This window comes from Microcaecilia unicolor, chromosome 2 (genome assembly GCF_901765095.1).
Source record: "Microcaecilia unicolor chromosome 2, aMicUni1.1, whole genome shotgun sequence".
Lineage (NCBI taxonomy): Eukaryota > Metazoa > Chordata > Amphibia > Gymnophiona > Siphonopidae > Microcaecilia > Microcaecilia unicolor.
The window spans coordinates 70,503,067-70,529,773 of NC_044032.1; the positions used below are offsets into that span (position 1 = coordinate 70,503,067).

The following is a 26,707-nucleotide window of genomic DNA, read 5'->3' on the forward strand; positions in this document are numbered from 1 at the left end:
CCAGATCCTGCTTTTCTTTCATGCACCAATGTACTTTACTCTATACCTATACTGTCCCGCTCCAGGTTTTGCAGCCCAAATGTGTGACCCTCCATTTGTTAGCATTAAATCTTAGCATTCTTAAAGATTTACTAGATCTCTCTTCATTTTACCCACACTTTCCAAAATGTCTATCCTGTTGCAGACCTTACCCCTCAACCCCTTCCACAATATCGCTTACCAAAATTCTTAAAAGAACTAGACCAAGGAGCAGTCCCTGTGGCACATGAGTGGTAATTTACCACCGGTGTTGTGTTCAAAGTACATATTTTAATACTTAAGTAAAGGTACTGTGAAAAACACATTAAAAATTTACGTAAGTAAAAGTAAAAAAGTTATTGCCTAATGTATTACTTTTTCAGTAAAAAGTAAAAGTACTACAACTACAATGAATGGAACTATTGTTAACGTTTTTATCCCAACAACTTTATTTCTCTACAATTCAGTCCACTTTGATTTTAGTAAAACTACATTTTTGAAGATGTCACTCATGCGAGTGCACTTGTGAGTAATAGCTAAAAAGGTGTTCAACAACTGCACTACCACAAAGTGGATTATTCAGTCTGATAAGAAGTTCCTTCAAATCAGGCCAAGTTGCAGTATTACTGATGTCTTTGCATCTGGTCTACAGGTTCTGATCAAGGGAATCTCTGAAACACTTGAAATCTGTTTAGTAAAGAGTACTTTATCATCATTATTGTCATTACCATCTGCATTAGAAGTAATGCTAATTCATCTCTTGCATCTTCATCTTTTATCTTCATTAACATCATCATTCTGTCTAGTTACAAAGGAGTCTTTCACAAAGTTGGAATCATTGTCTGTTCTGTTCTAACAAACTTAGAATATGTTTGAAAATTGATGCAAAAGCATGAAATGTGTGGCAACCCTTCAGTCAAGGCCAGACCCTGATGTATACCCAGCAGACAGAACCTGGACCAACTTTGAGATATTATCAGAGGATCTCATCTCCCAAACGCTCAAAAGATTAGCCAAATCACATTGAAAATTAGACATATGCCCAAACAACCTTATGACATCTGCCCCTGAACAATTTATAACAGACCTCACGAATCACGTAAACTATATGTTACAAATTGGACTCTTCCCGAAGGAGAAAGGAAACATTCTACTCACCCCCATACCCAAAGACGCGAAGAAGAGTGCTAGTGAACTAACCAACTACAGGCCAGTAGCATCCATTCCCTTAATAACCAAACTAACAGAAGGGATGGTAACCAAACAACCCACAAACTATTTAAACAAATTTTTAATACTACACGATTCCCAGTCAGGATTCCGGTCTAACCATAGTACGGAAACGGTACTAGTTACTCTCATGAATAAATTTAAACAAATGATCGCAACAGGCAAGAACATACTACTTCTACAATTTGATATGTCCGGCGCCTTCGATATGGTTGATCATGGGATACTACTACATATCCTCGAGTACTACGGAATTGGAGGCAACGTTCTCAATTGGTTCAAGGGGTTCCTAACCACACGATCATACCAAGTGACATCTAATTTGACTACATCAGCTACATGGATACCTGAATGCGGAGTTCCACAGGGATCCCCCCTCTCACTGACCTTATTCAACTTAATGATGATACCCTTAGCCAAACTACTATCAAACCAAAACCTTAACCCATACATATACGCAGATGACGTAACGATCTACATCCCATTTAATCAAGATCTAAAGGAAATTTCCAATGACATCAACCAAAGCCTACATATCATGCATACTTGGGCGGATGCATTTCAGCTGAAACTCAATGCAGAAAAAACCCAATGCCTAATACTTACCTCGCAACATAACATGAACAGATTCACCACCATTAAAACACCAAAACTGAATCTTCCAATTTCGGACACCCTAAAAATTCTTGGAGTTACTATTGATCGACACATAAACTCGAGACTCATGCGAAAAACACAACCAAAAAGATGTTCCACTCAATGTGGAAATTAAAAAGAGTAAGACCTTTCTTCCCAAGGACCGTTTTCCGCAACCTGGTACAATCAATGGTACTCAGTCATCTAGACTACTGCAACGCACTCTACGCTGGTTGCAAAGAGCAAATAATCAAGAAACTTCAGACAGCTCAGAACACCGCAGCTAGACTAATATTCGGTAAAACAAAATATGAAAGTGCCAAACCCCTACGTGAAAAGCTACACTGGCTCCCACTTAAAGAACGCATCACGTTCAAAATATGCACCCTAGTTCACAAAATCATTCACGGAGACGCCCCAGCCTACATGTCAGACCTGATAGACTTACCACCCAGGAATGCTAAAAAAATCATCCCGCACATTCCTTAATCTTCACTTCCCCAACTGTAAAGGTCTAAAATACAAACTTAACGCATGCGTCAACCTTTTCCTACCTGAGCACACAATTCTGGAATGCGCTGCCATGCAACTTAAAAACAATCTATGAACTAACTAACTTCCGCAAACTACTGAAGACCCATCTCTTTAACAAGGCATACCACAAAGATCAACAAATGTGAACTCCTATACATATATCCAGAAGTGTCTTACAATATTTGCTTGTTAAACTACTATCATGTTTTATCAATATCATGTTACCCAAGATCCTCCTGTAATACTAAATGTATATTTTCTTATGTATTTCCACCATTCATGATGTATTGTAAGCCACATTGAGCCTGCAAAGAGGTGGGAAAATGTGGGATACAGATGCAACAAATAAATAAATAAATAAATAAACTTCCTCCCTAAAGACTCTTATCAATCCAGTGGACAATAATTATCCCAATGTAAAATTTTCTTCGGGATAACCAGCAGTCTGTTGTAATAGAGACATATGTCTGTTCACCAAGAACTGCAATCAGCTTCCCACTTCAAAGTGACCTAGCTCATCACCGTTCTGTTTGGCTGGAGACTAGTAACCACTTCAACAAACATAGGCAATTCCATTGTTCTTATAGGCTACTAGTAAAAAAGGCCTGTTTCTGACACAAATGAAACGGGCGCTAGCAAGGTTTTCCTCGGAGTGTGTATGTTTGAGAGAGTGTATGTGAGAGTGACTGTGTGTGAGAGAGAGAGTGAATGTGCGAGTGTGTGAGAGGGAGAGGGAGTCTGGGTATGAGTGTGTCTGAGAGAGAGAGTGTGTGTGCGTGAGAATGAGAGTGTGTGCAAGTGCGTATGTGAGACACAGTGTGAGAGAGAGTGTGTTTCACACAGATACAGTGTGTGCGAGAGAGAGAGAGTGTGTGTGAGACACAGACTCTCTGTGAGACTGAGTGTATGAGACCAAGAGAGTGTGTGAGTGACTGTGTGACACATAGAGAGTGAATGTGATACAGTGTGAGACAGAGTGTGTGAGAGTGAGAGAGAGAAATACATTGACTGTGTGAGAGAGAGAGTATGTGTTTGACAGAGATACCTCCCCCCCCTCTCTGGTGTTAGGCCCCCCCATCCCTCCCTCTCTCTGGTGTCAGGCCCCCCCTCTCTCTCTCTCTGGTGTCTGAGCCAGGGGCGTAGCCACGGGTGGGCCTGGGCGGGCCTGGGCCCACCCAATTTGGGCTCAGGCCCACCCAGCAACGGAGCACCCAATGGGCTTTCTTTCCCCTCCCTCCGTCGGGCAGCGCGCGCCAGCCTAACTGTACAATAAACTGGATGGGCTGAAGATAGGACCTGAAGTGGTGAACTGGAATAGGAACTGGTTGACGGACAGACGCCAGAGGTGGTGGTGAATGGAATTTGCTCGGAGGAGGGAAAGGTGAGTAGTGGAGTACCTCAGGGATCGGTGCTGGGGCCGATTCTGTTCAATATATTTGTGAGTGACATTGCCGAAGGGTTAGAAGGTAAAGTTTGCCTATTTGCGGATGATATTAAGATCTGTAACAGAGTGGACACCCGGGAGGGAGTGGAAAACATGAAAAAGGATTTGAGGAAGCTAGAAGAATGGTCTAAGGTTTGGCAATTAAAATTCAATGCGAAGAAATGCAAAGTGATGCACTTAGGGAATAAGTGCATCACTTTGCATTTCTTCGCATTGAATTTTAATTGCCAAACCTTAGACCATTCTTCTAGCTTCCTCAAATCCTTTTTCATGTTTTCCACTCCCTCCCGGGTGTCCACTCTGTTACAGATCTTAATATCATCCGCAAATAGGCAAACTTTACCACGGGAGACGTATGTGTTAGGCGGGGAGAGTCTGATAGGTACAGGATCTTGGGGTGATAGTATCTGAGGATTTGAAGGCGACGAAACAGTGTCTACAGTGGCTGTAGCTAGAAGGTTGTTAGGCTGTATAGAGAGAGGTGTGACCAGCAGAAGAAAGGGGGTGTTGATGCCCCTGTATAAGTCGTTGGTGAGGCCCCACCTGGAGTATTGTGTTCAGTTTTGGAGGCCGTATCTTGTTAAGGATGTAAAAAGAATTGAAGTGGTGCAAAGAAAAGCTACGAGAATGGTATGGGATTTGCGTTACAAGACGTATGAGGAGAGACTTGCTGAACTAAACATGTATACTCTGGAGGAAAGGAGAAACAGGGGTGATATGATACAGACGTTCAAATATTTGAAAGGTATTAATCCGCAAACGAACCTTTTCCGGAGATGGGAAGATAGTAGAACGAGAGGACATGAAATGAGATTGAAGGGGGGGCAGACTCAAGAAAAATGTCAGGAAGTATTTTTTCACGGAGAGAGTAGTGGATGCTTGGAATGCCCTCCCGCGGAAGGTGGTGGAAATGAAAACAGTAACGGAATTCAAACTTGCGTGGGATAAGCATAAAGGAATCCTGTGAGGAAGGAATGGATCCTCAGGAGCTTAGTCAAGATCGGGAGGCGGGGCTGGAGGTAGGGAGGTGAGGATAGTGCTGGGAAGACTTATACGGTCTGTGCCAGAGCCGGTGGTGGGAAGCGGGACTGGTGGTTGGGAGGCGGGGATAGTGCTGGGCAGACGTGTACAGTCTGTGCCAGAGCCGGTGGCTGGGAGACGGGGCTGGTGGTTGGGAGGCGAGGATAGAGCTGGGCAGACTTATACGGTCTGTGCCAGAGCCGGTGGCTGGGAGACGGGGCTGGTGGTTGGGAGGCGGGGATAGTGCTGGGCAGACTTATACGGTCTGTGCCCTGAAGAGCACAGGTACAAATCAAAGTAGGGTATACACAAAAAGTAGCACATATGAGCTATCTTGTTGGGCAGACTGGATGGACCATGCAGGTCTTTTCTGCCGTCATCTACTATGTTACTTTGTTACAACAAAGCTGCACGGCACCGGGTCCGTCAGCATCCTACCGGCACCCAATGGGCCTTCTTTCCCTTCCCTCCGTCGGGCAGCGCCAGCCTAACTATGCAACAAAGCTGCATGGCACCGGGTCCGTCAGCATGCTGCCGCTAGCTCCTACCTTGTCATCTTTCAGCAGAGGTGTTAGTTCTGCTGCTAAATCTGCAGCGGATCCACACGGTGCCAGGGCTGTCTCTTTGTACGCTGCTGCAACTGCTTCCTCTGCGCTAGCCCCACCTCTTCAGAAAGAGTATCGGAGGTGAGGCGGGGCTAGCGCAGAGGAAGCAGTCGCAGCAGCGTACAGAGAGACAGCCCTGGCACCGCATGGATCCGCTGCAGATTTAGCAGCAGAACTAACACCTCTGCCGAAAGCTGACAAGGTAGGAGCTAGCAGCAGCATGCTGACGGACCCGGTGCCATGCAGCTTTGTTGTATAGTTAGGCTGGCGCTGCCCGACGGAGGGAAGGGAAAGAAGGCCCATTGGGTGCCGGTAGGTGGTGCCGGAGAAACCTGCAGCGGTGGCTTGGGGGGGTGGTTCGGGGCAGTGGGTAGCCAGACAGCCAATTTTGGGGAGAGGGGGGAGAGAGAAAATTTTGTGCCCACCCACTTTGTGCTCAGGCCCACCCAAAATTGGCTGTCTGGCTACGCCACTGGTCTGAGCGTTACTGTGCAGGATGGACGCTGAGCTCTGGCTGTGCTTCAAGGAACTGACCAATCCTATTTAATAGAATGCACCTCCAACATTCTGAAGCCGAGAAACCTTGTGTGGTTGGTCACTTCTGCTTGTGACGAACCCGGAAGTACGTGATGTCAATTCAGGAGATGGATACAGAGAGCAGGAATGCCTCAGCCTTGTAGTCAGCTTCAGAATGTTGGAGGTGCGTTTTATTATATAGGACTAGTAAAAAAGGCCTGTTTCTGGCTGAAATGAAATGGGCGCTAGCAAGGTTTTGCGCGGAGTGTGTATGTTTGAGAGAGTGTGAGAGTGACTGTGTGAGAGTGAGAATGTGCAAGTGTGTGTGTGTGACAGAGAGTGGGTGTGAGTGTGTCTGTGAGAGAGCGTGTGTGTATGTGAGAATGAGTGTGTGCGAGTGCATATGTGAGACACTGAGTGTCCTTCCCTGTCCCCCCTGTCAGGTGTCAAGACTGGGGGGACTGTGGACAGTTATGAAGGCAACCCCTACCAAAATAATGAAAGCAAGACCATTTGTATAATAATCACTGCATTCCAGAGAACAAAATGGAGCAAGTTCCCACATGCTATCTTGTGCTTTCTGTATTCAGTAGCTGACAGGCTTGCTAGACTTACCTAAGTGGCTGCAGCTGCAATACACGAAAAGAAAGCAAGGAAACCTATGAGACGTAGATACGGCCGTCCCCTTGGCCTCTGACGCTCCTCCCTTCTTCTATTTGACTTCCCTCTGATAGGTCCGTCATTCGGTGTGACGCTCCTCCCTTTTCCTGTTTCAGTTCCCTTTGATAGGTCAGAGCGGTGCAGCTGTGACACTCCTCCCTTCTCTGATAGGTCAGGGCGGGGCAGAGGTGTAGTGTGCTTAAAAATGGTTACAGAGCTTCGAACATACGAACTGTTGAAGCCTCAGAGGGTGCTTTTTATGTGCAGATGGGGCGTGGCCTACGGCCCAGATGGGAGTGGCTGAGACTGAGGGTGAGTAGTCCGAATAGCCTAGCCTACCAGGAGGACAGGAGTTCAGGACAGATGGAGTAAGCTTCAGAACGTCTGAGGGGGGATTTTATTTATATAGATATTCACTGAACTCAAAAAATAAAGGAAGTCAGTCCATTCAAAAATTTAGAATAATATATTGGATGCCTAGATAAGAACCCCTACAAATGTAAAAATAGCAATAAGAAATTAGAAAGGGGGTAAAAGAGTTCAGTGTAGTCTGTCCGTTCAGCCGAGCTAGATTTTGGTGAAACTAGCCGCAGAGGCGGCTCACTTATAAAGCGCTGTACATAATGACTACTCTTTATCAATGCCCCCCCTTTTTTGAATAAAGTTTTTTTTGTTTTATGTTCACTGAACAGCAAAATTTAAGATGAGATGATCTTCTGTTTGTTTGACAAGATTTGCAATTGCAAAATCATAAGTACATTTTTGTCGCCCTTCTCTGCACCTTTTCTAATTCCACTATCCAGCTTATAATCGAAAGTGATCGCCGGCCATCTTCCGACACAAATCGGGAGATGGCCGGCGATTTTTTAAAAGCGGCGAAATCGGTATAATCGAAAGCGGCATTTTTGACAGCCTCGCCGCGTTCCCGTCGCTTCGCTGGCGAATGTTCAAGGGGGCGTGTCGGTAGATTAGTGAAGGCGGGACATGGGCGGGCATGGGCGTGGCTACCAGATGGCCGGCTTTAGCCGATAATGGAAAAAAAAAAAGCGGCGTTAAGCAGTATTTCGCTGGCTTTACTTGGTCCTTTTATTTTCACAACCAAGCCTCAAAAAGGTGTCCCAACTGACCAGATGACCACTGGAGGGAATGGGGGATGACCTCCCCATACTCCCCCAGTGGTCACCAATCCCCTTCCAAACTAAAAAAATAAAACTAAAAACCTTTTTTGCCAGCCTGTATGCCAGCCTCAAATGCCGTACCCACCTCCATGACAGCAGAATGTGTTGTATCCTCCGACAGCCTTTCCCTGTTTGCGATGTGGCTCTCGGGTGAGTGTGACACCTTTTCTGTTAGGTGCCCTGCAGAGTCACATTAGCAATGCATTGTGGTGAGTGTAGGGTACTGGGCTCTACTCCCATGGTGCTTTTCCCCCCCTGCTAACTGGGTCAGAGTGTGCCCTGTTTTGTTTCCTGTTGTAGTCCATGCGGTAGTGGCCATTTTTGTAAGCCACTTTTAGATCCATTTCCTGTGTTACCCACGTCAGAGAACGTAGTTCTTACCTTGAATGGTGCTGAAAGAGGGCATTGTACACCAATAGTGCCAGCTCTGACCTATTGCTAATCTTAGTACCAGGGGACTCTTTGCCAGTGGGGCACAACCTCTGATCTGCAGTTAACTGTGAGTAAACGTGCTTATTTCAAGAAAGGACTTTTTCAGAGAGATTAGTCTTCAGGTGTGAACTTGTATGCCAAAGTTATACAGCAGCAATAAGTCCTAGAGGCTGTATACAGGTCCCTGGAACAATTTTAGTGGGTGCAGTACATTTGTGGGTAGTGGGTTTGGGGGGCTCAGCTCCCAAAGTAAGGGAGCTATGCACGTGGGAGCTTTTCTGAAGTCCAGTGCAGTCAGGGCCGTGCCGATGCAGTAAGCGAGGTAAGCGCCGCAGGGGGGCGCCCACCTCTGGAGGGCGCCGCCGCGGTGCTTACCCTCGCCCCGGCGCCCCAGCCCAATCGTGGACTTCGGACGTCCCTGCTGCCCTCACAAGCGTAGCGCTTTTGCGAGGCAGCTCGGGCTCTCCCTCCTTCCTTCCTTAGTTTCCGCTCTGGCTCCCCGATCAGCAGCCCCCTCCCCCCCCCGCGTGTTTTAACCTTTACGCGATGTCAATCAATGAAGAACGCACACCAGACTCGTTTCCAGTTCTCTCTTCACACAGTGTCCCGCCTTCAGCGTCAGCGATGATGCATTTCCTGTTCCCGCGAGGGCGGGACACTGTGTGAAGAGAGAAGCTGGAAACGAGTCTGTTGTGCGTTCTTCATTGATTGACATCGCGTAAAGGTTAAAACACGCGGGGGGGGGGGGGGGGGGGGCTGCTGATCGGGGAGCCAGTGCGGGAACCAAGGAAGGAAGGAGGGAGAGCCAGAGCTGCCTCGCAAAAATGCTGCAGCCTGCAACATGTAGGGGGGAGGGCAGGGGAGAGGAGAATTGTTGGCCATGTATGGATGCAGGGCAGGGAGAGAGAAGAAATCACTGGTCAGGAGGGGAGAGGGCAGAGCAGGGGAGAGAATTGCTGACAGGCATGGATGGGAGGGCATGGATGGGAGGGCAGCAGCAGGGCCCAGGGAGAGGACAAATTGCTGGAAGGGGAGGGGAGAGAGGAGGATTGCTGGCTATGGATGGAGGAGGGAAGGGCAGAGAGGGACAAGGATGGACATGGGGGCCCAGGGAGAGGACAAATTGCTGGAAATGGAGGGGAGGAGGATTGCTGGCTATGGATGGAGGAGGAGGGAAGCGCAGAGAGGGACAAGGATGGACATGGGGGCCCAGGGAGAGGACAATTTGCTGGAAATGGAGGGGAGGGGAGGAGAGGAGGATTGCTGGCTATGGATGGAGGAGGGAAGGGCAGAGAGGTACAAGGATGGACATGGGGGCCCAGGGAGAGGACAAATTGCTGGAAATGGAGGGGAGGGGAGAGAGGAGGATTGCTGGCTATGGATGGAGGAGGGAAGGGCAGAGAGGGACAAGAATGGACATGGATGGGAGGGCAGGACCCAGGGAGAGAGAAGAAATTGCTGGAAATGGATATAGAGCAAGAAATGAAGAAGAAAGGAGGAAAGTAAAGAAATAAATGGAAAGGAAGCCCTGGAAATGGAGTTAAGGGGACAGATAGCAGCAGACTCAGATACTGGGCCAGCATGATCGGAAAAAGAAAGTCACCAGACAACAAAGGTAAAAAAAAAATCATTTTATTTTCATTTTAGCGTTTGGAATATGTCCACTTTGAGAATTTACATCTGCTATCTTATTTTGCAATGTATAGCAATTTGTTTCTAAGAATATTGCTGACAGTTCCTGTCAGTGTGGCAAGTGGTGAGCGATCATTTTCACCGGGGGGGGGGGGGGGGGCGTGATCATTTTCACCGAGGGGGGGGGGGGGCCCCAACTGATAGTCTGCAGGGGGGCGCCAGAGACCCTAGGCACGGCCCTGAGTGCAGTGACCCCTAGGGTGGTTGGTTGGTGTCCTGGCATGTCAGGGGGGCCAGTGCACTAAAAATGCTGGCTCCTCCCACGGCCAAATGCCTTGAATTTGGCCGGGGTTTGAGTTGGCTGACATAACTTTCCATTATCGCTGAAAAATAAACCCGGCCATCTCAACCTCGGCGAACTCTGCCATTTGGCCGGGCTAAACCGTATTATCGAAAAAAAAGATGGCCGGCCATCTTTTTCGATAATACGGTTCCGGCCAGCTGTAGCGCCACCGCCAAAATAGATCGCCGGCGATCTATTTGGCCGGCGACGTTCAATTATGCCCCTCTATATCTTTTTTGAGATGCGGCGACCAGAATTGAACACAATATTCGAGGTGCGGTCGCACCATGGAGCGATACAAAGGCATTATAACATCGTCATTTTTGTTTTCCATTCCTTTCCTAATAATACCTAACATTCTATTTGCTTTCTTAGCCGCAGCAGCACACTGAGCAGAAGGTTTCAACGTATCATCAACGACGACACCTAGATCCCTTTCTTGGTCTGTGACTCCTAAAGTGGAACCTTGCATGACATAGCTATAATTTGGGTTCCTCTTTCCCACATGCATCATTTTGCACTTGCTCACATTAAACGTCATCTGCCATTTAGACACCCAGTCTCGTAAGGTCCTTTTGTCATTTTTCACAATCGTCCCACGATTTAACGACTTTGAATAACTTTGTGTCGTCAGCAAATTTAATTACCTCACTAGTTACTCCCATCTCTAGGTCATTTATAAATATGTTAAAAAGCAGCAGTTCCAGCACAGAGCCCTGGGGAACCCCACTAACTACCCTTCTCCATTGAGAATACTGACCATTTAACCCTACTCTCTTGTTTTCTATCTTTTAACCAGTTTTTAATCCACAATAGAACACTACATCCTATCCCATGACTCTCCAATTTCCTCTGGAGTCTTTCATGAGGTACTTTGTCAAACGCCTTCTGAAAATCCAGATACACAATATCAACCGGCTCCCCTTTATCCACATGTTTGTTCACCCCTTCAAAGAAATGTAGTAGATTGGTGAGGCAAGATTTCCCTTCACTAAATCCATGTTGACTTTGCCTCATTAATCCATGCTTTTCAATATGCTCTGTAATTTTGTTCTTAATAATAGTCTTTACCATTTTGCCCAGCACCGACATACTACTACTACTACTACTACTACTTAACATTTCTAGAGCGCTACTAGGGTTACGCAGCGCTGTACAATTTAACAAAGAGAGACAGTCCCTGCTCAAAGAGCTTACAATCTAATAGACAAGTGAACGGTCGGTCCGATAGGGGCAGTCAAATTGGGGCATTCTGGATTCACTGAACGGTAAGGGTTAGGTGCCGAACGCAGCATTGAAGAGGTGGGCTTTAAGCAAAGACTTGAAGACGGGCAGGGAGGGGGCTTGGCGTAAGGGTTCAGGAAGGTTGTTCCAAGCATAGGGTGAGGCGAGGCAGAATGAGCGGAGCCTGGAGTTGGCGGTGGTGGAGAAGGGTACTGAGAGGAGGGATTTATCCTGTGAACGGAGGTTACGGGCGGGAACGTAAGGGGAGATGAGGGTAGAGAGGTAGTGAGGGGCAGCAGACTGAGTGCATTTGTAGGTAAGAAGGAGAAGCTTGAATTGAATGCGGTATCTGATCGGAAGCCAGTGAAGTGACCTGAGGAGAGGGGTGATATGAGTATATCGGTTCTGGCGGAATATGAGACGTGCAGCAGAGTTCTGAACAGACTGAAGGGGGGATAGATGGCTAAGTGGGAGGCCGGTGAGGAGTAAGTTGCAGTAGTCCAGGCGAGAGGTAATGAGAGCGTGGACGAGAGTTCGGGTGGTGTGTTCAGAGAGGAAAGGGCGAATTTTGCTGATGTTAAAGAGGAAGAAGCGACAGGTCTTGGCTATCTGCTGGATATGCGCAGAGAAGGAGAGAGAGGAGTCAAAGATGACTCCGAGGTTGCGGGCAGATGAGACGGGGAGGATGAGGGTGTTATCAACTGAGATAGAAAGTGGAGGAAGAGGAGAAGTGGGTTTTGGTGGAAAGACGATAAGCTCGGTCTTGGACATGTTCAGTTTCAGGTGGCGGTTGGACATCCAGGCAGCAATGTCGGATAAGCAGGCCGATACCTTTGCCTGGGTCTCCGCGGTGATGTCTGGTGTGGAGAGATACAGTTGGGTGTCATCAGCATAGAGATGATACTGGAAACCATGAGATGAGATCAGGGAGCCCAGGGAAGAGGTGTAGATTGAGAAGAGAAGGGGTCCAAGGACCGATCCCTGGGGAACACCAACAGATAAGGGGATGGGGGTGGAGGAAGATCCATGAGAGTGAACTTTGAAGGTGCGGTGGGAGAGATAGGAGGAGAACCAGAAGAGGACAGAGCCCTGGAACCCAAATGAGGACAGTGTGGCAAGAAGTAAGTCATGATTGACAGTGTCAAAAGCGGCGGATAGATCCAGGAGGATGAGGATGGAGTAGTGGCCTCTGGATTTGGCAAGGAACAGGTCATTACAGACTTTAGAAAGTGCTGTTTCTGTCGAGTGAAGAGGGCGAAAACCGGATTGAAGCGGATCAAGGATGGCATGAGAGGAGAGAAAATCAAGGCAGCGGCTGTGGACTGCGCGCTCAAGTGTCATCAGACTCACCAGTCTATAATTTCCCGGATCTCCTCTGGAACCTTTTTTAAAATTCCGCATAACATTGGCCACCCTCCAATCTTCCGGTACCACATTCGATTTTAAGGATAAATTACATATTTCTAACAATAGCTATGCAAGCTCATTTTTCAGTTCTATCAGTACTCTGGGATGAAAACCATCCGGTCCAGGAGATTTGCTACTCTTCAGTTTGGAGAACTGCCCCATTACATCCTCCAGGTTTACAGAGAATTCATTAAGTTTCTCCGACTCGTCAGCTTCGAATACCATTTCCGGCACAGATATCCCACCCAAATCTTCCTCGGTGAAGACTGAAGTGAATTCATTTAATCTCTCCGCTACGGCTTTGTCTTCCCTGATCGCCCCTTTTACTCCTCGATCATCTAGCGGACCAACCGATTCTTTTGCCGGCTTCCTACTTTTAAATTTTTACTATGTGTTTTTGCCTCCATCGCAATCTTTTTTTCAAAGTCCTTCTTAGCCTTCCTTATCAGCGCTTTGCATTTGACTTGACATTCCTTATCCGTTTCTTATTATTTTTAGTCGGTTCCTTCTTCCATTTTCTGAAGGATTTCCTTTTAGCTCTAATAGCTTCCTTCTCCTCACTATTTAACCACACTGGCTGTCGTTTGGTCTTCCGTTCTCCTTTTTTAATACGCGGAATATATTTGGCCTGGGCTTCCAGGATGGTGTTTTTGAACAGCATCCACGCCTGATGTAAATTTTTGACCCTCGCAGTCGCTCCTCTAAGTTTTCTTTCCACCGTTCTTCTCATTTTATCATAGTCTCCTTTTTTAAAGTTAAACGCTAATGTATTTGATTTTCTATATATACTTACTTCAAAGCTAATATCAAATCCGATCATATTATGATCACTGTTATCAAGCGGCCCCAGCACCATTACCTTCCGCACCAGATCATGTGCTCCAGTAAGGACTAGGTCTAGAAGTTTTCCTTCTCTCATCGGTTCCTGTACCAGCTGCTCCATAAAGCTGTCCTTGATTTCATCAAGGAATTTTACCTCCCTTGTGTGTCCCCATGTTACATTTACCCAGTCAATATCGGGGTAATTGAAATCACCCATTATTATTGTGTTGCCCAGTTTGTTTGCGTCCCTAATTTCCTTTAACATTTCTGCGTTCGTCTGTTCATCCTGGCCAAGTGGACGGTAGTACACTCCTATCATTATCCTTTTCCCCTTTACACATGGAATTTCAGTCCACAGTGATTCCAAGAAATGTTTTGTTTCCTGCAGAATTTTCAATCTGTTTGATTCAAGGCTCTCGTTAATATACAATGCTACCCCTCCACCAATTCGTTCCACCGTATCACTACGATATAATTTGTACTCCGGTTTAGAACTGCTTTGTTACATCCCATCAGTTTCTTGATTCATCTGCTCTGATGCTAAGGAAAATAAAATTATGTCTTACCTGATCATTTTATTTCCTTTAGTCATAGCAGATGAATTCAGGATCCTGCCCATAATTTTCTGGGGGCTGTTGGTTGAGTTGTTTTTTGTCAGTTGTGTCTGCAGGTTGAATCTGTTAGATTTGATTTGAATGAATTCTACATTCCTCTGTTATGTGCTTTGCTTGATTATGAGAAATAGTGAATCACAAGGAGCCTTACCGTCCTATCTGAGGGAATTCAGTTTTGCACTCTTATCTCCTCCTGCTGGTAGATGGTCATAACCCATCAGTTTCTGGATTCATCTGCTATGACTAAAGGAAAGAAAATGATCAGGTAAGACATAATTTTACTATTTGTATGTGATATTTAATGAATGTTTATATGTAGACCACATAGAATGGGCTGGTACTAGTTTTGTAGGCTAAAAATGGAGGGAAGGAAGTATGTATTAAATAAATACTGTACCTGAATGAGCTCACTCTGAGCTACCATTGAAAAGGCACAAGCTATATCTGAAGAAATCTAAAAGTTAGATCATTTTTAAATATCAACCCTATTAATCTTTTACTACATTGTTATCAAAGAGATGATAATTTTGTTTTCTTTACAGTTTAATCCCATTTCAACTAATGCGTGAATGGAAGGAACTGTTTTTTACTGGAAAATCAATCTATGCACAAGCATCCATTGACCCCTTACCTTCTCAGCCAACTTCAGAACAGCTTGTGGAGCTAGAAAAGCAAGAACTGTTAGATGAGAAGGGTTTTGAGGACTACAAGGTACACTTAATGGAATAAATGTATTATGTATGACATTTTCTAACCTGTTTAAATCTGATCTGGAAATAAACTTCCATGTTGTTTAATGAAAGAAGAAATCATTTCTCAGTTACAAAGTACTTAAGGTAAATGATTGATATCCAAGGCCACTTGAAAGGGTTACAGTGTCCTGAGGTGAGTGTTTCTTTTATGGCCAGTTTTGCAGTATGAGTTGCACAAGTTTTAGGGCTCTTGCACCAACAGGAAGTATGAGTTGCACAAGTTGTAGGGCTCTTGTACCAACAGGAAGATGGTACTGAAACTTAAGTGCCATTTCTTCCTCAGTTTTTGGATCTACAGTACTCTCTATAGAGTTAGATCCCAGGGTGCTTCTTCCTCTATAAACAAGCACCTTCCTACATTGCTACAGCTACAGCCATGTTCTGCCTCTCTACTTAGCTATGCATGTGTAGATTCTGCATCCTACCTCACAAACTCCCTTTACTGTTCCAGCAAGTCCAGAATCAGCTCTTGGCTAGCTCCAGCCACAATCAATAGGGAGAAGAGCAGGATATTAACCAGTTCCTGAAGTGAAATGCAAATCCAGCTCTGATTGGCCACTGATGTCTGATTGACCACTTCTGATTATGTTGCATCACCAGCCAGTTTCAGCTAGCTAGTAAATTCCTATTATAATTGATATCATCATACAATTAATTCTTTTATGTGGGAGTGAAGTCTAGATTCTGTACAGATTGGACAGGTATAGCCTATCAATTCACAATGTTCTGGGTGGATTACAAAAAAATAAATAATTAAAACTGCACATCCAGGTCTGTAACACACACACACTCCGCATTCCCCAACAATGGAGAAAGGATCTTTCCCTTTAGAATTTGCTATAGAGAAACACAAGTATTCAAATTATGATGGCACCCCAGATGGCACTGCCAGACACTTCTGAAATAAACAAACTGCCTCTTTGTCCACTCATATCTCAATTTGACCACTCCTTCCTATTCTCTAATGTTCATGTTCTGTAGACCTTAATATCTTACATTTCCCTCAAAATCTGCCTGCGTCTCCTACTATTTTTCCCTTTCAGCCCTCTGTTTATAATACTGTGCACCAGATAATTTTTGTTTATGTGCCAAGAAGCCATATCAGCTGAAAATTTAAAGGGCAGAATTCAGCTGGCAGCAGACAGCATTTCTTTAATCATTGATCACCATTAGCTGAATTAGACCCAGATATACAGTGCCAGTTTCTATCTGGGTATTTGCACTGAATATCCTTGTACTTAGCTGCCTGCCAGTGTTCAGTAGCGATACTTACCTGCCCTTTTGCATAGTTGATGACAAAGGAGGCAAAAGGTAGGTATTGGGGTAGGGCGGGGCTAGGGCAGGCCTAGGGTAGGGCCAGTTAAAATCCTTAGGGTAGGGGACAACACCTATGTCAGCAGTAAAGAAACATTAGGAGCACTTTTGAATACAACAAAAAAGGGTCCTTTCACTCTGTCTATGGTGCAGATGATCCATATGCCTCCCTCTAGCATGGGCGTAGTTTGGGGGGGCGAGGGGGGCATTGCCCTCCCAAACAAGCTGCCCTTCTGCTGGTGACTGACTGTGAATGCAACTGCAGCAGTGGCAGCCTAAAGGAACCCCAAACTTCCTGGCCCTGCCTCTTTCAGTCTATTCCATCTTTATAACAACCGGAACTAAAGTCTAAGTGCTTTGAAAATGAGCCCCACGGCTTCCCAAGGCAGATTACAACAACAGTTAAGATGAACTCACCAGGAAACAGTTTATTCTCCAAGGACAAGCAGGCTGCTTGTTATCACATGTGGGTCAACGTCCGTGTCGGCCCAGGAATCGGCATGTTGTCAGCAAAAAAATAAAAAGAATTTTGCCAGAGTCTTCTGGTGCGTGCAGTGCGCACCACACATGCGCGGACCGATTTCCCGCCCATCGTGTGAGCGCGTTCCCTCAGTTGTTTTTTCTCCTCGTTGGGTGCGGTGTTGTTTTTCATTGTTCCTCTCAGGCCCAGTCTTCATTTTTGTATTCAATTTTTTTCCTTCAAATATTATCGTTAAAAAAAAAAAAAGTAGAAAGTCCTTTTCCTATTACTTTTGTTAGCTTTTCTCCCTTTTAAAGTTTCCTTTCTTTTTTGACGCGGCCGGCTTTTTTCCCTTATTTTCGTGCCTTTTTCTTTTAGCAGGCACAATAGTGTCTTTTGATTTCGCCGAAGCCGTTTTTCCTTCCATGTCATCAAAGACACCCAGCGGCTTCAAACGTACTCTGTGCAACCTGACCATCTCAGGTACCGATACCCACGCCTGGTGTATCCAGTGCCTTGGGCCTGACCATAGCCCAGCCGCTTGTAGTCTGTGTCTTCGTATGAAGAAACAGACCCAAGCATCTCGAGAAACCCAACAAGAGAAGCTTTTTGGGGCTCGGTCCGGTCCTTCGACGTCGACTTCAGTACCGAGGTCGGCGGCATCGACATCGAGGGAAGCATCGGCGTCAGGAGCGGAGATAATGGCTGCTGAAAGACCAATTCGCACTGGGAGTAGTGAGGCATTGAGTGGGTCTCCACCTTCCTCGAGGCTTCCTGCTATGCAGGCCCCCAGGGACCGACCTTCGTCAGAACCCGGCCCCTAGGAGGCATGAGGATTCCACGTCCTCCTCATTGGTACCGAGATGTCTCGATGTCGGGCGTCGAGCGAAGCCGAAGAAGCACCATCATCGTTCTCCTTCGACACATGGTGCTGGGAGCACCGGGGCGTTGAGGGAATTGGCACCCGAGAAGAGTTGGTGCCGAGAGGATTGCTCCCCCTCTATTCAGGAGGTGCCGATGCGTCGGTCTTCTGGCAGCCCGGTACCTGCTTCCGTGCCTTGACAGATTCTGCCACCGGCTCCTTTACCGACCCTGCAGCCTTGTCCGACGGCGACTCTCAACGAACGCATCAGGGCCCTGCTTCCAGAGCTTCTGGAAGGATTGCTGCACCAGTCTGCTTCGGTGTTGGGGGTGCTTGCGCCTTCCGTAGTGTCTGCTGCAGCGGCATCTTGCCCTTCGCCTGTGGTGAGGTCCCCGACCTCGGTGCAGCCAGGTCGACTCCCCTTTGATGCCTGTGGAGGAAGCTTCTCCGGAGTCGAGGTGGGTGTCGACTTTTCGGCACCGCCATCGAGGATGTTGTTCCTCGGAGTCGAGGCAGGCTCAGTTTCGGACTGCTTTGAGGGATGTCTTGTCTGATACTGAAGATGAGCGTTCGTGAGAAGAAGAGGAAGATCCCAGGTACTTTTCTTCTGATGGTCCTATGGGATTCCCTTTGAACCTTCCACTCCACCAGAAAGGAGACTTTCTCCACCGGAGAGTCTATCCTTTACCTCCTTTGTCCGGGAAATGGCTGCAGCTATTCCCTTCCTTGTGAAGGTTGAGGATGAGCCCAGGGCTGAGATGCTCGAGGTCCTGAATTATCCTTCTCCACCTAGAGAGGCTGCAACGGCTCCTTTGCATAATGTACTGAAGGAAGTCCTTATGCAAAACTGGTCATTCCATCTGTCTAATCCCGTGATCCCGAAAAAAACTGAATCCCAATATCGGATCCACGGTGAGCCTGGACTAATGAGGTCTCAGCTACCTCACAATTCCATGGTGGTGGACTCCACCCTCAAAAGAGCCAAGAGCACTAGGGACTATGTCTCAGCGCCCCCAGGGAGAGAATCTAGAACCTTGGACTCTTTTGGGAGGAAGACGTATCAGGCCACTATGCTCACTGCCAAGATCCAGACATACCAGCTCTTCACGAGCGTCCACTTGCAGAACTTCGTGAGGCAACTGTCCAGCTTGGCTTTATTTATTTATTTCTAACATTTGTATCCCTCATTTTCCCACATATTAGCAGGCTGAATGTGGCTTACAAATACCATAATGGTGAACGCCAAGTACGGTAGGTATTAAACAAATACAATTAGAAAAAGGGTCAAGTAAGGTAGGGGTAAATGGGTACAATAAGGGACAAGGAAATAAGAAATAAAATGTCCATTGCAATGTACATGTATAGATGCATTGTAGAGTTGAGGCATTTAAGTAGAATCAATAGGGTAGGCCTTTCAAAACAGATAGGTCTTTAAACTTTGCTTGAAGTTTTGATAGTCGTGCATCGTTTTCACACTCTTCGGTAATGCATTCCACATTTGCGTACTTAAGTAAGAGAAATTGGATGCAGAGGTTGATTTGTATCTGTGTCCAATACAGCTTGGATAGTGAAGGTTCAGATAAGTACGTGATGAGCTCCCTCCGGAGCAGGCCGAGCCTTTTCACCAGGTGGTCAGGCAGCAGAAGGCGTGTTGAAAATTCCTGGCCAGGGGTACATTCGACACTTTTGATGTGGCATCCAGGATTGGTGCCCATGGCTGCATGTCTCTGACCTGGATCATTTTGTCCAGCAGCGGATGGCGGATGTTCCTTGCCGGGGGGATAACCTTTTTGATGAGAAAGTAGAGGACCTAGTTGACCAGATCAAGAAGCACAATGATGCTATGGATTCTCTCTCCCGCCGGGCGTCTTCTGCTACTACCTCCTCATCTAAGAGGTTTTTTGGAGGGAAGAGGAGTGCTCCCTATTCCTATGCTAGGCGTAGGCACACTCCTGCTTCTCGGCAGCCTGCTCAGGCTCAGTCCCAGTGCGCTTGTTCTCGTCAACAGTGTGCACCTAAGGCCAGTGCGGCTTCCCAGCAAAAGCAAGGGACGGGCTTTTGACTGGCTCCATTTCAGCATAGCCTCAATAAACGTGTCCGTACCGGACGGCTTGCCGGTTGGGGGGAGGTTAATGTTTTTTCACCAAAGGTGGCCTCTTATAACCTCCGACTGGTGGGTTCTTCAAATTGTCTGGTTAGGATACACCCTCAATCTGGAATCCAAGTCTCCAAATTGCCCACCGTGAGCTCAGTCCTACAGCTCCCAGCACAAGCAGGTACTTGCAGAGGAACTCTCTACCCTTCTACAGGCCCAAGCGGTCGAGGTCCACCAGGGGAAGAAGGGCTGGGATTCTATTCCAGGTACTTCCTTGTGCAAAAGAAAACAGGGGGGATGCATCCCATCCTATACCTAAGGGCCCTGAACAAATTTCTTATTCGAGAAAAGTTCAGGATGAATTCCATGGGCACCCTTCTTCCCATGATTCAGGAAAACGATTGGCTATGCTCTCTGGACTTAAAGGATGCTTACACACACATCTCGATACTTCCAGCTCACAGGAAGAGTCTTCGATTTCGGCTAGGAACACAACACTTTCAGTAACGTGTACTGCCTTTTGGCCTGGCGTCTGCACCCAGAGTGTTTACAAAATGCCTAGCTGTAGTCGCAGCGTCACTACGCAGACTGGGAGTGCTTGTGTTTCCTCATCTTGATGATTGGGTGGTGAAGATCACCTCGAAGGACGGTACTCTGGAATCCATGCAAATGACTATTCAGGTGCTGGAGCTAATGGCGTTCGTCATCAATTATTCCAAGTCCCATCTCACCCCAGTCCAAAAATTGGAATTCATTGGAGCTCTGCTGAATACTCAGACAGCTCGAGCTTATCTTCCCAAGGCAAGGGTGGACAGCCTTCTGTCTCTGGTGTCCATGGTTCAAGCGTTTCAGCAGGTCACGGCTCGGCAGATGTTGAGACTTCTGGGGCAGATGGCTTCCACAGTTCATGTAACGCCCATGGCACGTCTATGTATGAGATCAGCTCAATGGACCCTAGCTTCCCAGTGATTTCAAGCTGCGGGGGATCTAGAGGATGTAATCCAGCTGTCCACCGACTTTCGGAATTCTCTTCAGTGGCGGACGATTCAATCCAATTTGACTGTGGGACGACCATTCCAAGTTCCTCAGCCACGAAAAGTGCTGATGACGGATGCATCTCTCCTGGGGTGGGGAGCTCATATAGATGGGCTCCACACTCAGGGTGCCTGGTCCTTTCAGGAAAAAGGTCTGCAGATCAACCTCCTGGAATTAAGAGCAATCTGGAACATCTAAAGGCTTTCAGAGATCGGCTGTCCAACTGAGTATTCTTAATTCAGACAGACAATCAGGTTGCCATGTTTTACACTAACAAGCAGGGGGGCACTGGATCTCACCCTCTGTGTCAGGAAGCCGTCCAGATGTGGCTTTGGGCTCGCCTCATGGCATGTTTCTCCAAGCCACTTATCTGGCAGGCGTAAACAACAGTCTGACTGACAGGTTGAGCAGGATAATGCAGCCTGACAAGTGGTCACTGAGCATGGGTGTAGTCCGCAAGATCTTCCAAGCGTGGGGCACCCCACTTGGTGGATCTTTTTGCCACTCAGATCAATCATAAGGTCCCTCAGTTCTGTTCCAGGCTTCAGGCCCACGACAGACTAGCGTCAGATGCCTTTCTCCTACATTGGGGCACAGGCCTTCTGTATGCGTATCCTCCCGTACCTCTAGTAGGGAAGACTTTGCTGAAACTCAAGCAAGACTGCGGAACTATGATCCTGATTGCACCCTTTTGGCCTCGTCAAATTTGGTTCCCTCTTCTTCTGGAGTTGTCCTCCGAAGAACCAAGGAGATTGGAGTGTTTTCCAACCCTCATCACTCACAACGATGGGTCGCTTCTGTATCCCAACCTCCAGTCACTGGCTCTCACGGCCTGTATGTTGAGAGCTTAGAATTCGCCTCCTTGGGTCTTTCAGAGGGTGTCTCCCCAGTCTTGCTTGCTTCCAGAAAAGATTCCACGAAGAGGTGTTACTTTTTCAAATGGAGGAGTTTTGCTGTCTAGATCCTCTTTCTTGTCCTACACAGACCCTGCTTGAATACCTTCTACACTTGTCAGTGTCTGGTCTCAAGACCAACTCCGTAAGAGTTCACCTTAGTGCGATTAGTGCTTATCATTGCCGTGTAGAGGGTAAGCCTATCTCTGGACAGCCTTTGGTTGTTCGCTTCATGAGAGGTTTGCTTTTGTCAAAGCCCCCTATCAAACCTTCACCAGTGTCATGGGATCTCAACGTCGTTCTCATCCAGCTGATGAAAGCTCCTTTTGAGCCACTAAATTCCTGCCATCTGAAGTACTTGACCTGGAAGGTCATTTTCTTGGTGGCTGTTACTTCAGCTCGTAGGGCCAGTGAGCTTCAGGCCTTGGTAGTACATGCACCTTATATCAAATTTCATCACAACAGAGTAGTCCTCCGCACGCACCCTAAGTTCCTGCCAAAGGTGGCGTTGGAGTTCCATCTGAACCAGTCAATTGTCTTGCCAACATTCTGTCCCCATCCTCATACCCGCCCTGGTGAAAGCAGTTTGCATACCTTGGACTGCATGAGAGCATTGGCTTTTTACGTGGAGCGGACAAAGCCATTCAGACAGTCCACTCAAATGTTTGTTTCTTTTGATCCCAACAGAAGGGGAGTCGCTGTTGAGAAACACACCATTTCCAATTGGCTAGCACAGGGGTAGGCAACTCCGGTCCTCGAGAGCCGCAGGCAGGTCAGGTTTTCAGGATATCCACAATGAATATGCAGGAGATAGATTTGCAAGCACTGCCTCCATGGTATGCAAATCTATCTCCTGCATATTCATTGTGGGTATCCTGAAAACCTGACCTGCCTGCGGCTCTCGAGGACCGGAGTTGCCTACCCCTAGGCTAGCAGATTGCATTTCCTTCACTTATACCCAAGCTGGGCTGACTCTGGAGGACCATGTCACGGCTCATAATGTTAGAGCCATGGCGGCGTCAGTGGCTCACTTAAAGTCAGCCTCCATTGATGAGATTTGCAAGGCTGCAATGTGGTCATCAGTCCACAAATTCACATCTCACTACTGCCTTCAGCAGGATACCTGACACAACAGTCGGTTTGGGCAGTTGGTGCTGCAGAATCTGTTAGGGATTTAGAATCCAACTCCACCCCCCTAGACCCATTTTTGTTCTGTTCCAGGCTGCACTCTCAATTAGTTGTTTATGGTTTCAAATCAATATATGTTATATCCTCGCCGTTGCGAGGCCCAGTTGACCAATGTTCGTTGTTTTGAGTGAGCCTGGTTGCTAGGGATACCCCACATGTGAGAACAAGCAGCCTGCTTGTCTTCGGAGAAAACGAAGATACATACCTGTAGCAGGTATTCTCCGAGGACAGCAGGCTGATTGTTCTCACAAACCCGCCCACCTCCCCTTTGGAGTTGTTAGTCTGTTTCTTGCTTTTTGATTTAACTGAGGGAACGCGCTCACGCGACGGGCGGGAAATCGGTCTGCGCATGCATGGTGCGTGCTGCATGCGCGCCAGGAGACTCTGGCAAAATTCTTTTTAATTTTTGCTTGCAAAATGCCGATTCCTGGGCCAACGCGGACGTTGACCCACATGTGAGAACAATCAGCCTGCTGTTCTCGTAGAATACCTGCTACTTGTATGTATCTTCGCTTAACTGCTGTACCAGGCACAATAATTTTTTGAGCAGTTTTATTTCATGATATTTATATCTACAAATGGGAAGCTTTCAAATATATTCAAAAGTTTTAAAATGAGTAAAAAAAGAACATTTTTTTTGTTCTCCATCTTTTAAGGCACTGCCTATCCAACTGGAACAGCTTTTGACTTTTTACAGATGGACCACGCATAGGCAAACCCTTATTTCTAATAATCTTTTGGTATTGTTTTCAGTAGCATTTGCTATTGTCTTCGGTGAGTGAAAATGGTGGCAAACTTCAATCAATCTGTCTTTGGATTTTGATCTAGTTGAACCTTCTGTATTACTGCAATGTTTTATCTACAGTGGGGGAAATAAGTATTTGATCCCTTGCTGATTTTGTAAGTTTGCCCACTGACAAAGACATGAGCAGCCCATAATTGAAGGGTAGGTTATTGGTAACAGTGAGAGATAGCACATCACAAATTAAATCCGGAAAATCACATTGTGGAAAGTATATGAATTTATTTGCATTCTGCAGAGGGAAATAAGTATTTGATCCCCCACCAACCAGTAAGAGATCTGGCCCCTACAGACCAGGTAGATGCTCCAAATCAACTCGTTACCTGCATGACAGACAGCTGTCGGCAATGGTCACCTGTATGAAAGACACCTGTCCACAGACTCAGTGAATCAGTCAGACTCTAACCTCTACAAAATGGCCAAGAGCAAGGAGCTGTCTAAGGATGTCAGGGACAAGATCATACACCTGCACAAGGCTGGAATGGGCTACAAAACCATCAGTAAGACGCTGGGCGAGAAGGAGACAACTGTTGGTGCCATAGTAAGAAAATGGAAGAAGTACAAAATGACTGTCAATCGACAAAGATCTGGGGCTCCACGCAAAATCTCACCTCGTGGGGTATCCTTGATCATGAGGAAGGTTAGAAATCAGCCTACAACTACAAGGGGGGAACTTGTCAATGATCTCAAGGCAGCTGGGACCACTGTCACCACGAAAACCATTGGTAACACATTACGACATAACGGATTGCAATCCTGCAGTGCCCGCAAGGTCCCCCTGCTCCGGAAGGCACATGTGACGGCCCATCTGAAGTTTGCCAGTGAACACCTGGATGATGCTGAGAGTGATTGGGAGAAGGTGCTGTGGTCAGATGAGACAAAAATTGAGCTCTTTGGCATGAACTCAACTCGCCGTGTTTGGAGGAAGAGAAATGCTGCCTATGACCCAAAGAACACCGTCCCCACTGTCAAGCATGGAGGTGGAAATGTTATGTTTTGGGGGTGTTTCTCTGCTAAGGGCACAGGACTACTTCACCGCATCAATGGGAGAATGGATGGGGCCATGTACCGTACAATTCTGAGTGACAACCTCCTTCCCTCCGCCAGGGCCTTAAAAATGGGTCGTGGCTGGGTCTTCCAGCACGACAATGACCCAAAACATACAGCCAAGGCAACAAAGGAGTGGCTCAGGAAGAAGCACATTAGGGTCATGGAGTGGCCTAGCCAGTCACCAGACCTTAATCCCATTGAAAACTTATGGAGGGAGCTGAAGCTGCGAGTTGCCAAGCGACAGCCCAGAACTCTTAATGATTTAGAGATGATCTGCAAAGAGGAGTGGACCAAAATTCCTCCTGATATGTGTGCAAACCTCATCATCAACTACAGAAGACGTCTGACCGCTGTGCTTGCCAACAAGGGTTTTGCCACCAAGTATTAGGTCTTGTTTGCCAGAGGGATCAAATACTTATTTCCCTCTGCAGAATGCAAATAAATTCATATACTTTCCACAATGTGATTTTCCGGATTTAATTTGTGATGTGCTATCTCTCACTGTTACCAATAACCTACCCTTCAATTATGGGCTGCTCATGTCTTTGTCAGTGGGCAAACTTACAAAATCAGCAAGGGATCAAATACTTATTTCCCCCACTGTATATTGCGAATGCAAGACAAAGTTTTGTAGTGGTTAGGATCTTTTTTTGCAGGACAGGTCCTATTTTGTGAGGAAGGGTACAGTTTGTTCTGAGGTGTATTACTGGCAATGAGATGTCCTCTGTACTCCCCTTCCATTATTATTCTGTTTACAGTCGTAGTCCTCAATAGTTCGTAAATACGTTTTTGTTTTGCACTTATTTATGCTGATGTCATCGTTGTTAGTCCCCCTGAGGGAGAATAGAGATGTGATTGTTGGCTCATTAAATAACTGTCTTTCTGAGCTTAAAACTTGGTTGTATGAGGGTAGATTGCTGATTAATGTTGACAAAACTTCCTGTCTAGGAATGGGGAATATAAATCATGCTGAATTGTCTGTAGTTCCTAGGTTAGGAGATACAGTACATTCTCGATTATTCGACCTTCACTAATCCGACCATCCAGCATATCTGACAGACCCCCCCCCCCCCCCCCCCCCCCCCCGGTGACATCATCGTGTTGCCATTAAGAAGTGCACAGATTCTCTTCCCGTTTTCTGGCTTCACATGATGCTGGTTAGTGTTAATAAACAATACTGTATTTTAAATACAGATACTCTATGCCTGTTCTTTATGCACAAAGTATGTTTTCTGTGCATTTTTAAAGGGGTTACCATTGTTTTCTCTATTATCTGACTTTTCACTTATCCAACAACAGCTCAGTCCCATTTATGTCAGTTAATTGAGACTGTACTGTACTGATACATATCTTGGTTTTCTAAGATAAAATGTGTTGGGGTGATGTTGTGACAGTATGATATAGGTCAGGAACAAATCAATTATGTTTTGATTTGCCTGCTGCTGAGGCCCATGGATACAGAGTTTCAAGCTGACTGCTAGGGGATGGCTGAAAGGGAGATGAATGGAGAGGATCTTGGAAGAACAGAGAGGAATTGATGGAGGGAGGCTAGAGAGAGAGAGAGAGAGAAATTGGTATGTTGGTAAGTTTGGAATGCGATAGTAATATAGTAGATGACAGCAGTTAACGATCTGAACGGTCTATCCAGTCTGTTCTACAGTCACACTCATTATAAATTCATTCTATTCTACTTATGTCTTATATACTGTATAATATTCCATTGAGGATTCTCGTCAGCTTACAATTTAAGAAGCTCTCTGCAAAGGAGGAATATACATTATCAATTTTATAATCCGACATCCTAATCTCTAATTAGTTATCGAACAGATAAGTCTTTAATGATTTCTGAAAAAAAACAGAGGAGTGTGGTAGCCGTGTTAGTCCATTCTTAAGGTTATCAATAGAAATCAAACAAAATAAAACATGGATAAGATGATACCT

General features: G+C 46.4%; 1 protein-coding gene across 1 annotated transcript in view; it reads left to right on the forward strand.

Moving 5' to 3' along the window:
* Window positions 1–26,707, forward strand: part of SPEF2 (sperm flagellar 2) — a gene marked incomplete at its 5' end in the record, with an annotated part of 550,273 nt that overhangs the window by 204,706 nt on the left and 318,860 nt on the right. The window contains one exon of the mRNA XM_030191922.1: window positions 14,858–15,026. Within this exon, the coding sequence (XP_030047782.1) occupies window positions 14,858–15,026 (169 nt within the window). The remainder of the gene's footprint in view (window positions 1–14,857; window positions 15,027–26,707) is intronic.